The 13,854-nt window shown below is 55.5% G+C and overlaps 1 protein-coding gene across 5 annotated transcripts in view; it reads right to left on the bottom strand.

Moving 5' to 3' along the window:
- The window catches only part of PLA2G6 (phospholipase A2 group VI), a 59,112-nt gene that overhangs the window by 39,954 nt on the left and 5,304 nt on the right, over window positions 1-13,854 (bottom strand). For 2 of the 5 annotated variants that reach the window (XM_080811976.1, XM_080811975.1), the window contains exons 2-3: window positions 7,834-7,867; window positions 7,480-7,733 (exon numbers count right to left, since the gene is read on the bottom strand). In XM_080811976.1, the coding sequence (XP_080668102.1) occupies window positions 7,480-7,688 (209 nt within the window). In that variant the 5' untranslated portion in view covers window positions 7,689-7,733; window positions 7,834-7,867. Of the gene's footprint in view, window positions 1-7,479; window positions 7,748-7,833; window positions 7,868-13,854 lie in introns of those variants that run through there. The other 3 variants (XR_013967308.1, XM_080811977.1, XM_080811978.1) reach the window with 3 other exon arrangements.

The raw sequence follows: 13,854 nt of genomic DNA, 5'->3' as shown, positions 1-13,854 counted from the left end.
GGAAGCGCTGGAGGGAAACTGAGGCAGGCGAGGATACAGGGCCAAGACTGTAGAGAAGAGGGAGGCCCCGCATCTTCACTCCGGGCATTCTGGGATCTGTGATGCAGGATATGAAGGACAGAAAAGCCAGGAGGCAGCCAGATGCTGCTGGCATCCCCCGCTCAGGCTGCGCAGACAGAAGCCGGCATCCAGAGCTGCCGGGAAGACCAGAACTTGAGGGAAATCACAGGGGAGCAAGCCCAAAGTTCTACACGAGATCTTCTCTCGTAAGCTAGGCAGAGCAAGATGTCAAGAAACCAAACGGAACACAGCAGCAGAGAGGACCCAGAGCTGAGCGGAAACTGTGGCTGGTTTTCAGTCTTCACAAAACAGAGATTCAAGTTCAAGGCCCGCCAAGTGGAAGGACCCTGGTAAACCAAGGCCTTCCACTGAGGCTTGAGAACTTCTATCCCCGAGAGTAGACATGATGACCGAGGAGTCAATTCCAGGTAGATAATCAATCCAGTGATGGAAGGCAAAATAAATAAATAAATAAATAAAGTTTCTGGAAGATGCTATAGAAAAATATTCTCAACTTCCCCTGGTAGAGAAGGACTTTGCTAAGCTACCAGAAAGCAAATGGTAAAGATGAGTGACATTAACTTCCCTGAGATGAAGAACTCTTGTTTGTCAACGGATCGTGTCAGAAATCCAACAGCAAGCCACTGAGGGGAGACGGCCGCAAGACATGTAACCAACAACAGGTGCGTATCTGAATAGAAAACAGAAATCTTCACCGTCAGGAGGAGACCGGACAGGCATTATCTGAGGAAGCTGAGACTGTGTACGGTCTCAGCTCACCCATTCCACTCCCCGGTACAGACGCCTGGCAGGAAAGCATGCAAACATGCACCAAGAAAACCGGAAGCAGCCCCAAATTCCCATCTATGAATGAAGCTGAGGATAGTTAACACAGTGGAATTGTCCTGCGCGGAAGAAGCTGGACCTAGTTTCGTGCAAAAATATATACAGAAATCTCACAGACCGAACGCTGAGCAGACAAGCCAGGCACAGAAGCAAATGCCTTACAAGCCAGGTTCATGGTTGCCTTTGGGGGGCAAGGGAGCAAAAGGGGCGGGGCTCCCAGTGCGCAGCGATGTTCTACCTTTTGACGTGGGGGCTGGTTAGAGGTATCTGTGATCCGTCATTGAGCTGTGCGTACTTCTCTATGTGCGGCATATTTCCCTATTTTTAACTAGCTTAGAGAGAGAACAGGAGGAGGAAATTGGGGACAGCTGAACAGAGGCAGTGCCTGGGAACGAAAGTGAAGTCAAGAATGAAATTTTTAAAAAAGAGAGGGGGAAAAAAAACCCCAGCACATTTGTACAGCAGCGGAAAATACCTAGTCGAGAGGGAAAAGTCACAGAGGAGAAAGGACAGAATTGCTGAACTGATGTCCTGTAGGGGATGAGGGGACGTTGACCTTGACAGGGACTGGCCTGTACAGTGACAACAGGGAAGCCCCAGTATGTGGGTGCATGTGTGGGCGCCTGGGGTGGGGGCACTCACCAGCTGCAGGTAAGCACGGAGAGGGGGGCAGGTAGGGAAGGACATGGTCAGGGCGGCCTGCTGGGCTGGGCGGCCAAAGGGCAGGGCTCACTTGAAGTGGGACAAGCAGCATGGAGGGGAGCCCCGCCAGCCATGGTGGAGACCTGGAATTAACTAGGGTTGGCGTTCTGCCAAGCAAAGATGACAAAGAGAGAAGTAAGAAAGCAGAGAGAGTATGCAAGGGTGTGATCATCATGACAGGCCACAAGTTTCTGCAGGGCAAGAACTGGAGTCCATGAACGGGATGTGGCAGGGGGATGGCTGGGTTCATGTCTGCAGGGGGCGGGGAACTTGGCATTCAGAGGACAAGGGAGAAGGAGATGGAAAGACAGGAGGTAGAGGGTGGAAAGTGGGGTGCTCGCCACTTGTATTTGTGGAAGAGCCCCTGTTACTGGTGATGACAAGGTCCAGGGAATGGCCATGTGGGCTGGGAGAGGTCTGGCCCCAAGAGCTGTGGGTGTATGGAGGGGCCCTCTGCAAATTTCAGTCACCGAGTCAGGACAGGTAGTGATGGAGAGAGGGAGCTCCAGGCCAGGGGCTCCCAGCCTCAAGGGTGTGGGGGAAACCCCAGGACAGAGTACGGGTTGTACAAGTCAATGTGAATTTCAAGTCTGGGGAGCAAGGGGCACCCTCTCCCACCTCCGGGCCCGGTGGGGGAAAGACCAGGAGAGAAATCTCTCAAGGCCCCCAGGGGAGAGCCAGGTTTGGGTTAGAGCCACAGGTGAAAAAGTCACAGAAAATGCTGAGGACCTAGAGGACTCATAAGGTTGTCTTCTCCCTCTCTTCTAGAACAGAGCCCCCAGACAAAAGCCACCTGGCATTCTCTCCGGGGAGCCTTTGCCTTGGCTGGGAGTGGCCAGTGGATGAGCCCCAGGGGATCTGTGAACTTCAAGAAATCACATGAAGATGTGTGTCTACGCATTTGGGGGGCGGGTGGAGAGGTCCTGGGGTCCTGGGCCAAAAAAGTGGCCCCAAGAACCATTAGGCTAGAGCGATAACGATGTCTCCAGTTTCAGAGCTGAGCACCAGCCCCTCCCACAGGTCCCCCAAAGGGCTCCTCCTCCATCCCTGTCCCTTTGTGCCTTTGCTCTCCGCGTGCCTCTCCCTGCAGAACCCTCCCTCCCTCCCTTGTAGGTCCAGATCTCACCCAGCTCCCCCCATACCCCTTTTCCAAACCCTCCTATCAAACACACGTCTACCTCCAGGGGCCACGGGTTCAATCACCCACTCAACAAATACTGAGCCTCGCATCACAGTGGGCATTAGCAGAAATGACTCAGCCCCCGACACCGTCCCGCAGGAGCTCTGCGGTCTAGCGGGGACACAGAAGTGCAAGCAGACACAGGCTGAGCCTGGGCAGGTGGGGCTGACCGAAGTAGGGACGGTGCTGAGAGAGAAGAGAGCGGGCGAGGACCGGCCCACAGAGCAGGCAGCGGGGAACGGCGAGGACGGAGAGAGAAGTATAAAAAGGTCCGTCTGGAGAAACTAAGAGCTTTATTTTGTTTGCGTTCTTTTATGCCCCTGCGTGCCACGTACGGACCTACGTTTTCTGGCTACCACCTGAGCTCCTGGAGGACAGAGCTGCTGGATTCACCTCTGCCAGGAGAGGATGGGCTGGGGACTGGGCAGATCCGGAAGCAGCAAGCAAGGGGTATGTAGTCGGCTCAGCTTGTCTGAGGTGCTGACCGGCAGTTCCCGTCCTGAGGGCCTCAAAAATCAGCCCCCGGGGCGCCTGGGTGGCTCAGTGGGTTAAGCCTCTGCCTTCAACTCGGGCCATGATCTCGGGGTCCTGGGATCGAGCCCCGCGTCGGGCTCTCTGCTCGGTGGAGAGTCTGCTTTGCCCTCTCTCTCTGCCTGCCTCTCTGCCTACTTGTGATCTCTGTCTGTCAAATAAATAAATAAAATCTTAAAAAAAAAAAAAATCAGCCCCCTTTTGAGAAGCAAAGATCACATAGCGCACATGCTTTGATCATTCTTTTTTTTTTTTAAGATTTTATTTATTTATTTATTTGAGACACAGAGAGAGAGAGAGAGAACACACAAGCAGAGGGGAGGGGTATTGGGAGAGGGAGAAGCAGGCTCCCCGCTGAGCAGGGAGCTTGACGCAGAACGGGGCTCGATCCCAGGACCCCAGAATCATGACCTGAGCTAAAGGCAGATGCTGAACCAGCTGAGCCCCCCAGGCACCTCCTGCTCTGATCATTCTTTCTAGGATTCCTGGAGCCCTGTTTCTGCTGAGATAGCAGTGAAGAGCTGGCGGGTTTCATCAAATATCACATGTCACCAGCAAATGTCAGTAGTAAATGATTAATTCGTAGCAGGAACACAAGTACGGATGTTATCATAATGTCCACACAAGGCTACCGGTGACCACCCTAGGGCTCATACAGAGGAGCCAGGGCTCTGGACCATATGTCAGGCCGGGGGCCCTGCTCTCCCGCTGCCCCTTCCCCCCTCTCACGCTATTTCTCTCTCTAATAAATAAATACATATATTTTTTTAAAAAGGCAGGGGGCACCTGAATAAGTTGGATAAGCATCTGCTTTTGGCTCAGGTCATGATCCTGGGGTCCTGGGATCGAGCCCTGCATCGGGCTCCCTGCTCAGTGGGGAGTCTGCTTCTCCCTCTCCTTCTCTCCCAGTTTGTGCTCGCTCACTTGCTCTCTCACAATCTCTCTCTCAAATAAATAAAATCTTTAAAAAAAAAAAAAAAGAAAGAAAGAACTACAGCGGCCTGAAGAGGAAGTCTAGTAAACCATACCTTCCTTCTAGAAACTGCAGGGTGCCAGGGGCTGCAGGGAGACCCCACGACAGCTAGGAGAAGCCTAGGAGAAGCCCAGGGCTCTGGCCCTCGCTCCAGGGTCACACCCCAGGCCTTGGCATCGCCATTTCTGCAAGTCTTCACCACCTCCCCTCCTGCTTCCCAGCTCACTCCCTCAACTGCCCTGAAGCCATCAGTCCCCAGTCCCGACAGAGGACATGGCACGCAGCGGCCCTCCACTGACACTTCCGAAGCTGCGCGAGTACATCCCATGGGTCGCACAAACCTAGGTGTGCCAGGCTCCTTGCTGGGTGCTGGGGGCTGCGCGGGGGCAAACAAGACAGACGCAGCCGCAACCCTCGTGGGGTTGGTGGTCTCCCAGGAAGCCGGTCTACTAAGCACGGGGATGGAGAGTTACGGGACACGCAGCAGCAGCTGCTCTAGCCTGAAGGTCAGGGAAGGGTGAGCCAAAGTGAAGCAGGCAAAGGGGGGGAGAAGGTCCGAGGCCGACGGCGTAAGAGTCCAGGCGAAGGCCAGGGGCACAAGGTGGCCAAGTGCTGAGACTGGAGGGAGAAGCCAGGCTTGATCACACCGGCCCTTTCAAGCCAGGCTAAGCAGCTGATGTGTTAAGGAAACGGACTTCTTGAAGCAGGGGAGTGAGCAATCAGATTTGTCCTTTGGAAAGATCTCTCTGGCAGCAGCTTGGAAGAGGATGGGAGGCAAGCAAATACAGGAAGAGCCACAGGCTGGGAGACGGAGTGCAGCTGGAGCTGTGTGTGCAAGGACCATGGCCTTGAAAGAGAGCCGGCGACAAAATGGAGAACAGCAGAAGCCTGGATTTTGGACTGGCATGGGGCCGGGATACGAGCTGCACTTCCCAGCCTCCCCGGCAGTTAGCTGTGGCCATGTGACTAAGTCTTGCCAATGGGATTCAGGTGGAGGGGTGTGCCACTTCCCAGAAGCTCCTACTAAGGAGGAGGGTGCCCTTGTTCACCCTGTCCGTCTACCTTTCTGCTCACCAGGAAGGTGGCTGTGATGGCTGGATCTGGCATGGCCATCTGGGACCATGTGGTGGCCTAGAGAATGAAGCCCACACGCGGTAGAGCAACAAGACAGCAAGAGCTGGGCCCTTAGGGACTGGGGTGGGGGAGTCCCAGGGGACCACTCTCTGCTGTGGTTGTCACTTAGGAGAAAACTAAAATTCCATCCTGTCTGGCAACTATCATGTTGGGCTTTCTACCCTTCGAGCCAAACTTAAGTATAATTGATGGAGAAGCAGCAGCAGACTCAAGATATGCTTCGTAGGGGAGCCCGACAGACCTCAGTAATGGCCCAGATCTTGTAGGGGAGGGAGCCCGAGGAATCAAGATCGCTCCTGGGCTTCTGGGCTACACAACCGCGTGCAGGGACAGCGATGCCATCTGCTGAAACGGAAATGCTTGGGCAAGAGCAGGTCAGAAGAAAGGACAAAAGAGTCCAGAGCCAAGAGAGGGACGTGAGGAATTCCGAGAGGAGACGTGTGCTTGGCTTGAAACCCCACCCAATGCTCCCTATTCTGTCCAAACACACGGAAACACACAGCGGCACAGAAAGGAGAAATGGCTTAGGAGCCGGAAGACACAAATTCTGTTCCTTCACTGCTTCCCACACAACCTTGAACGACTCACACTTATCGTCCGGAGCCTCAGTGTTCTTATCTGTAAAATGGGATACTGCCTTCCTTGCTTCCCTCAACGGGTCATTGGAGGATGGCATTGCCATTTCTGGGAAAGTACTATAAAGTGCCCCCCAATTAAGAGCAGTAAATAAACATGCAGGTAATACACTGCTGACAAAGAGTTTAACCCCCTGGGACAGTAGTCTGCCCACAGGGGGGCTCGAGCTTGCTGGGACAGATCTGGAGTTGTGTCAAGGGACATTTACGGCTGACAGGACTTGGTGATGGTGGAGGGTTGTGGAGCCCCACCATGCTCCCCACCGCCCACTGTGGGGGCCTCTGTCAATTTCCCCATGTAACCAGACCCAAATTCTCCCCCCGATTGGCCCTTTCCGCTCTCCTCCTGTTGGCTGGACCCTGACTCCCAGCTCGCCACCTCCTGAGACTCCAGCCATGCCTCCTCAAGGGGAATGAGCCCAGAGATTCGCTCAGGCCTCAAATGCTCACCAGAGCCCTGAACGCACCAGGGATCCAGCCCGGGGCTATCGGCCTGTGGGCGCCCCCCCACCCCATGCCTCTGCCTGCCTACAACGACCTTATCCACTCTCCTCTGCCAGACACATTCCTCCTCATTCTATGCTCCGAGGAGCCCGCCAGGAAGGGATCGCCTGCTGGTGTCCCCACCGTCCGCTTCTACCCATAGCTCTCCTCATGTGGTCGGTACGAAGCCTGCCTGGCAATGTGGCCTCCACCCAAGACTGCACATAAAGGCACAGAGCATATCTTGTCATCTCACAGTGCCAGCTGGGCCCAGCCCAGGGCCTGGGACTCCTGAGCCACTGCAGATGCCCAGTGTCCAGTGAAGAGATGGACAGCGGGCTGGCCAGACGGATGAATGAACGGAAAAACGCCCATCAGCACTCGCCCAGCTCAGGACCAGTCTGCCCAGCTCCTTGGGACCCTGCATTTTGGGTGCCCGGCCACTCCTCTCCCTTTATGCCAACCAGCCCTGCCCCTGGGTTCCTACCCTTTCCTTCAAGCCCACGGGAGACCCAGCATGCCTGGAAAAGTGACCACTGTCCACCCAACACACCTTCTTGAACAAACCTTGGCCAGCCCCTACAAGGGCAGTCATGCCTTTAAAGACCCAGGGTTACAGGTGAAGCCTGGACTTTACCCGATTTGACCCCGGGAGCTCTCCTGTCTTTCCTCCTTCCCTCCCTCTGCGGGGGCCCAGCCAGAGGCAGGGAAAAGCCTGGCCTTCTACCCTCACACCCTGCTGTGGGGACCTTGCTGGGCCAGAAAGTAGGATCTAGGAGGTCCCTCTCCCCACCCCCTCCCACCCTTCCCCAGAGCCCTCAGATGCTAGGCCCCAAGAAGCTGCTCTTCAGGCCAGGGACCACCAGTCCGAGAAGACCAAGAAAAGAAGAGCGTGTGTGTGTGTGTGTGTGTGGCAGCTGTCGACCATCACCCACCGGAATCCACTCTGTGTGTTTCTGGGGTTGACCAGGATGCAGTCCCAGGTGCGATTGGGAATGTTCTGGAACAGAATCAGCTGCCCTTCCTCCCGAACCCGGCCACTTGAGGTGTAGTCCGCCACGGCCACCTCCTTCACCCGGAACGGGTTCGAGAACAAGTTGGTGACGCTACTCAGGGTATTGACCAGGCGCCCAAAGAACTGCATCTTCCGTGGGGCGGGGGGCTGGGCCCCGCCGCCTGCCCCCTCAGTCTGGAAGAAAATGGGGTCTCTGGTCAGCTGGGCTCGGTCTCCCATGCCCACCTCACCAAGGACAACAGTTCCCTGCTCAGGCTCCCAGACGGCTCCCCACCAGTGCTGGTCCTCTGCTTCTGGCCAGGAGGGACCTGGAAAGGGTGGGGGAGAGAGAGAGAGAGTGAGAAGGCCTGATGGGCAGCTTCAGAGTGGCCACCATCCACGGAGGACCAGAAGTGTTCCACTTCCAGGCCAGGGTCCCCCCCAGAGCCTCAGCTTCCTCATCTGCGGTGCGGACCCTATCGCTCAAGGAGACGACAGACGGGAAAATGTGGTCACAGATGATCCTTCCCCGTCCAAAGGGAGGGGCTCTTGTCAGCGCTCAGAAAGCTTGGCGTGAGTCATTTCAATTCGACCAACAAAACCAGGGTCCCCTCTCGACCGGATACAGCCAGGGGACCGGGATCGGCCCACACTCCATCGGGAGCAGGGGGACCATGGGCATGGGTCTCCCAGTTTTTGGTGCCTGCTACCGCTGCTCTTTCCCAAGGAGCTCTGAGACAACATGAAACCAGGTGCCTCGGAAATGAACGTGAATGTGAAGACTCAGCAGCAGCAAACGTGTGTGTGTGTGGATGGAAACGTTACGCTTGCAGATTCCAAGGGTCCCAGTTTCTGCTGTGGAAACTGTCTCCAGTTTGGAGGACAGAATGAGATGTCGCATATTTGCCTAGATTCCTAGAAAGCGTACTGCGTTCCTAAGGCAGTGCCACCAAAGCCAGGTGACATTTAGCTGGAGGTTGCCCTCTGGCTCCACTCTAGGAAGTCACCCACCAAAAGTGCAGCCCAGACACTGAGGACAGAGCATGGAAGTGTGGGCACTCCAGAGGGGAGAGGACACATGAGTGGACACTGGTCACACTCTGGCTCAGCTGTTGAGATGATCAAACTTAGGGATAAGAGGAAGAACAAGAAGCCCCAAAGAATCACCGATAAAGGGAGGAAGGGCCAGTAATGATAATCAGACCAGGAGACCGAGTACTTCCTGGGCACGGGCCCTAAGCTTTACTTTATGCGACTGTCCCCTTTCCGTGTCTGCAAAGGCAGAGGGCTGGAGCAAAACCATGTTCCCATCCTCGCCTGCTGTGTGTCCTTGGGCAAGTCACTTAACCCCTCTGTGTCTCGGTTTCCTTATCTGTAACATGAGAACCACGACAGTACCCGACAATAGAACCTGGCAGACAGTAACGGCTGCATAGGCACCAGGCCTCATCACTTCCATTGCCCTCCCTTTAATGCACAAAGAAACGAAGATGGCGACTTAAAGAGCTCTAGAAGCATCCTGAAGCTTTGTAATGTCCTTCCTCTTATGACCAGTAGTAAGATGTGGTATGAGCAGACTATGAGCCTCAGTGTCCCCTTTATAAGGAGGACAGTGTTCAGGGCACCTCAGTGGCTCAGTCGGTTGAGCATTTGACTCTTGATTTCAGCTCAGGTCATCTCGGGGTCGCAAGAGTGAGTCCCGCGTCAGGCTCTGCACTCAGTGGGGAATCTGTTTGGGATTCTCTCTCTCCCTTTGCCCCTCGTCCTGTTCTCACTCTCTTTCACTTGCTCTCTCTAAAATAAATTTTTAAAAATGAGGACAAGCTCCCCTCTTTGGCACTGTGAGGATTAAACGAGAATGTTCTTAAGAATGTTGAGACCAGGGGCGCCTGGGTGGCTCTGTCGGTTAAGCATCTGCCTTCAGCTCAGGTCACGATCCCGGGGGTCCCAGGATCGAGCCCACATGGGGCTCCCTGCTCAGCGGAGAGCCTGCTTCTCTCTCTCCCTCTGCTCCTCCCCCAGCTCAAGCTCTCTCTCTCAAATAAACAAAATCTTAAAAAAAAAAAAAAAAAGAATGTTTAGACCTATGTCAAGTTCCTTCTTCCTCCTGCACTCAGGAACTGAGAGGACACAGGCTGGGGTGCCTGCGCCCCTCCCCAGAGCCGGGGAGAAGGGAGGGACCCCAAGAGACGGTATGGGAACTGATCCCTGGAAAAGAAACCCCAGAGACGGAAGGCATGGCACGCACATCAGTGTGCCCTGTAGCGATTTTCGTTTGACCCAGAAACAGAAGCAACTTCGGCACCTAACATTACAGAAATTGTGAATTGGGACCTGTTCACTCCGGATAGCACGTGGTCACTAAGAGCTATGACTGTGAAGTTTACAACTCAGGAAGCACGTGGGGGTGTTACAGACCCTGGGGCATCGAGTCCACGGAACTCCCTGTGCTGGTTGTGGGCTGCGAGCTCGGCCTGGGAGACCCTGACCTCCCCCTGCAGCCTCTCCCCGTTGTCCCACCCTGTCACGCACAACTGCAGAAAGCACTGCTGTCCCCACCCCCCTCCCTCTCCACGTTGATCTGTCTGATATGTCCTTCCTCTCCTCTATCCTCCTGCTGGACCCTACACACCAAACACTCTGGTGCCTCTCTGTGCTCTGGTCCTGGTCCAAGGACTTCACATACATAATCTTTTTTTTTTTAAGACTTTATTTATTTATTTGACAGACAGAGATCACAAGGAGGCAGAGAGGCAGGCAGCGGTAGAGAGAGGAGGGGAAGCAGGCTCCCTGCTGAACAAAGAGCCCAATGCGGGCCTTGATCCCAGGTCCTGAGATCATGACCTGAGCCGAACGCAGAGGCTTAACCCATTGAGCCACCCAGGTGTCCCCATATACACAATCTTTTATCCAGACCACCACCCTGGGGCGCCTGGGTGGCTCAGCTGGTTAGGTGCCCGACTCTTGATATCGGCTCAGGTCGTGATCTCAAGGTCATGAGATGGACCCCATGCTGGGCTCCGTGCTCAGTGGGGAGTCTGCTTGACATTCTCTCTCTCTGCCCCTCCCCCTGCTTGCATGCTCTCTCTCTCAAATAAATAAATAAAATCTTTTTAAAAATCTGCACCACCATCCTATGAAGTTGTCACATTATCCTGGTTTAACATATGAGAAAATCAAGGAAGAGAGAGGTAAATGGGCCCCGCGTCACACAGCCAGTGGGGGCAAGAGCAAGAATTAGAGCCAGACAGCAGGTTCTAGATCGTCGGAGCCTTTTAAGGACAGGTGCTCGGTCTTTGCCCCTCTGTTCGCTCACCCCCGGCTCAGGCTTGGCCCACAGAAAGTCTGTTAAAACATAATTTAACTGAGTAAAAACTACAGAGCAAAAAAATAAGGATGACAAACAAATACCAAAATACTATGAGGATATTGGGTTTATGGGCCATTTTTTTTTCCTATTTACCAAATGGTATGGAAAATGTTTCTTCTTTTTTTTTTTTTTTATGATTCTATTTGTTAAAGAATGTAAGGGGCTAGGCTGAACCCCTGGGGCCCACAGTTGGGGAGATGGAGGCCCAGGGGTGAGGACGAGCTTAGGAAAGAGCACAGACGCTTCCCAGAGAGTAGGTGGGAGGCACCGGGAGAGGCGAGGAGCTCCCGGGCACCTCCTGCGGGGAGTCGGGAGCACCAGCACCCATGAGCCCACGTGGGGTTAAGGGGAGAGTCACCGTGGGGTTCCGGCTGGATGGAAGGAAGACATCCCGCCCCAGGGGACAGACACCTTGCCCAGGGGCCCGGGGCCGGCAGCTTCGGGCTGCCTCCCACACCTGGACGGCAGCGGGGCCACTGGGTCCGGCTCCCACCCAGCCTTCCAGGGTGGGCGTAAGGGTGAAATGACACAATGGAGGGAAAGTGTCCAGGACGCTCGCTGGCCAAATGTGGGCACACAAACAGTGGCCATTGTTATCACAAGGTGGAAGAAAGGAAATGGACCCCCCTGGGCCACATCCTGGAACAATCGTAACAGAGCAGCCCGGAAAGCAGCAAGTGAGAAGCAGACAAGAGCGCATGCTCGTCGTGCTTCCTTCTCGCCACTGTGCTTTTCCTCCCATCGCACCCCTGACCTCAGAGCTCGGGTTCTTTCCAGCACAGCTGCAGGGGTCGGGGCGGGGGGATGCTCAGCTGGGGAGTAGCCCCCTCCCTCCCGGCTTCCTCCCCCTCTCGCTTCTCATAGCCCCTTGCCCTTGACCTCCTCACAGGGTCAACATTTGCTTTTACCTGCTGACAACTGTCCTCTGTGGCTCCTCACCTGGGCTTGCTCCCTGCGCGGAGATGACGCAGGTGACACCAAGGTCACGTGACAGGGGCTGTCCGCTCCTGGGCACCGGAGGCTTTGAGCAGCTCTCAGATGCCTCACGCAGGAAAGCCACAAACCCAAGAGCTTTGCAGTGAGGGGGATGCTGACAATTGTGCCTGTCTACTCCTGCCGTTTCCAGGTGTCCACTGTGTCTGCCCTACAGGGAGGCCGGAGATTTCTGGCCTGTTCTCCTTACTTCTGCTCCCCCGTCGCCCGTCAAAGGCCCCCGCCTGCCTGCTTGATTCCTTCAGGGACAGCTGAGGAAGCTGCTGCTGGGGAAGGCAGCCCTCAAGGAGAGGAGCGGTCAGGCAGGAAGGACAAGCCTTAACGTCCCCATTTTAGAGACGAAGTAACTGAGGCCCCGAAAGGCCTCAGATTGTGGGTGTGGGAAGGGCAAGTTGAAGTGGGACATGTTGATGGCCACCAAAAAAACTAAACAGAAAAAAGAAGCAGTACTGGGGCCAGAGGGAGATGGGAACCCATGGTTGGCATCCTTGGTGAGTCCCCAGAAGCGGCTGGTTGGGTTCATAAAATGAGTAGTGCCAGGGGGACCCAAACCCAGTTCCCCGTCCCCTTGTGGGGAAGAATCAGGCAAGGATGGCTGCACGGGGTGACTCTTGAGCCGAACATTGCAGTGGGGACCCACGCCACAGACGGAGCCCCACAGATGGAGCCAAAGAGAACGTAAGGGTGGGCACGGGGCCAGGAGCCTGCAGGACCTGGCCGGGAATGAGCATTCTCCTCGGGCTCCGGCAGCCCATGGGGACTTGTGGGCACCGCCGTGACCCACGTGAATACTGGTCACCACGGAGCCACCCTGCCACATTTGCTTTAGAGCCGTGCCCCGGGCCAGCCTGCGACCTGGGCGTGTTACGATGAGTTTGCCGACGTAGTTACAAGCTCAAGAAGCACAACAGATGAGGCTCCTGGGTGGCTCAGTGGGTTAAGCCTCTGCCTTTGGCTCAGGTCAGGATCTCAGGGTCCTGGGATCGAGCCCCACATCGGGCTCTCTGCTCAGCGGGGAGCCTGCTTCCCCCTCTCTCTCCGCCTGCCTCTCTGCCTACTTGTGATCTCCGTCTCTCAAATAAATAAATAAAATCTTAAAAAAAAAAAAAAAAGAAGCAGCAGCAGCAGCACCAGCACCAGCACAACGGAGGGTGGGGACTTTGTGGCTGGTTCCCGGGGCAGTGGGGGAGAACCCCGTCCTCAGATGTCTGCTTCTACCTCGGCCATGAACTCCCTGAGAGGCCCCAGGCAGGTCTCAAGCAAGAGAAGAAGTCCAAAGCCGCCAGGTGCTGGGCCCTATCCCCCCATCTCTTAATCCGGCCAGTTCTGTCTTTCAGAGAAAGAGAGAGAAGCCCTGAATTGTCAAACCTTCTGGCCTGTCCTCCCTGGAACGTCCTCCCCTGTCCCCTTCACTCCCATCTCCATCAGAGCCTCTGCCTGTCCTTCAAGGCCCAGCGGCGCTCCCCTATGGAGGATCAGAGCCCCAGACTGGTCGCTCCGGCAACGTTCCCAGCTTGCATTAGACCCTTCCGGTCCACAAGCACCCCTTGAGGGCCAAGTCCACCATCCACCCCTACAAGCCCTCTGTGCCTACCACGGGATGCAAATCGGATGCTTCCACCTGCCCCGCGGCTCCGCATCACCTTCCAGAGAGAGCCCAAGCTCAAGGGCAGGGAGGCAAGCATCCACATGACCGGGCCAGCCCACCTCCTGCTCGCCTACTCCAGCCATGCCGCACCCGAGACCTCCCAGAACATCCCACTGTCACACCTCCACGCACCTGCCCACCCTCCCGCCTACACTGTGCTCCCCACTTCGCTCAGCGGTCCCACTGTCAGACAAATGAATAAACCCTTCCTGTCCTTCAAGAACTGGCTCACGGGCCACCTCACCTAAGAATCCTACCCTGCGGGCCTCCTGGGTGGCTCAGTCATTAAATGTCTGCCTTCGCTC

The sequence above is a fragment of the Martes martes genome, assembly GCF_963455335.1.
Source record: "Martes martes genome assembly, chromosome: 8".
Classification (NCBI taxonomy): domain Eukaryota; kingdom Metazoa; phylum Chordata; class Mammalia; order Carnivora; family Mustelidae; genus Martes; species Martes martes.
The sequence above is the reverse complement of the archived record's forward strand: the minus strand, read 5'-3'. Positions and strand labels throughout refer to the sequence as shown.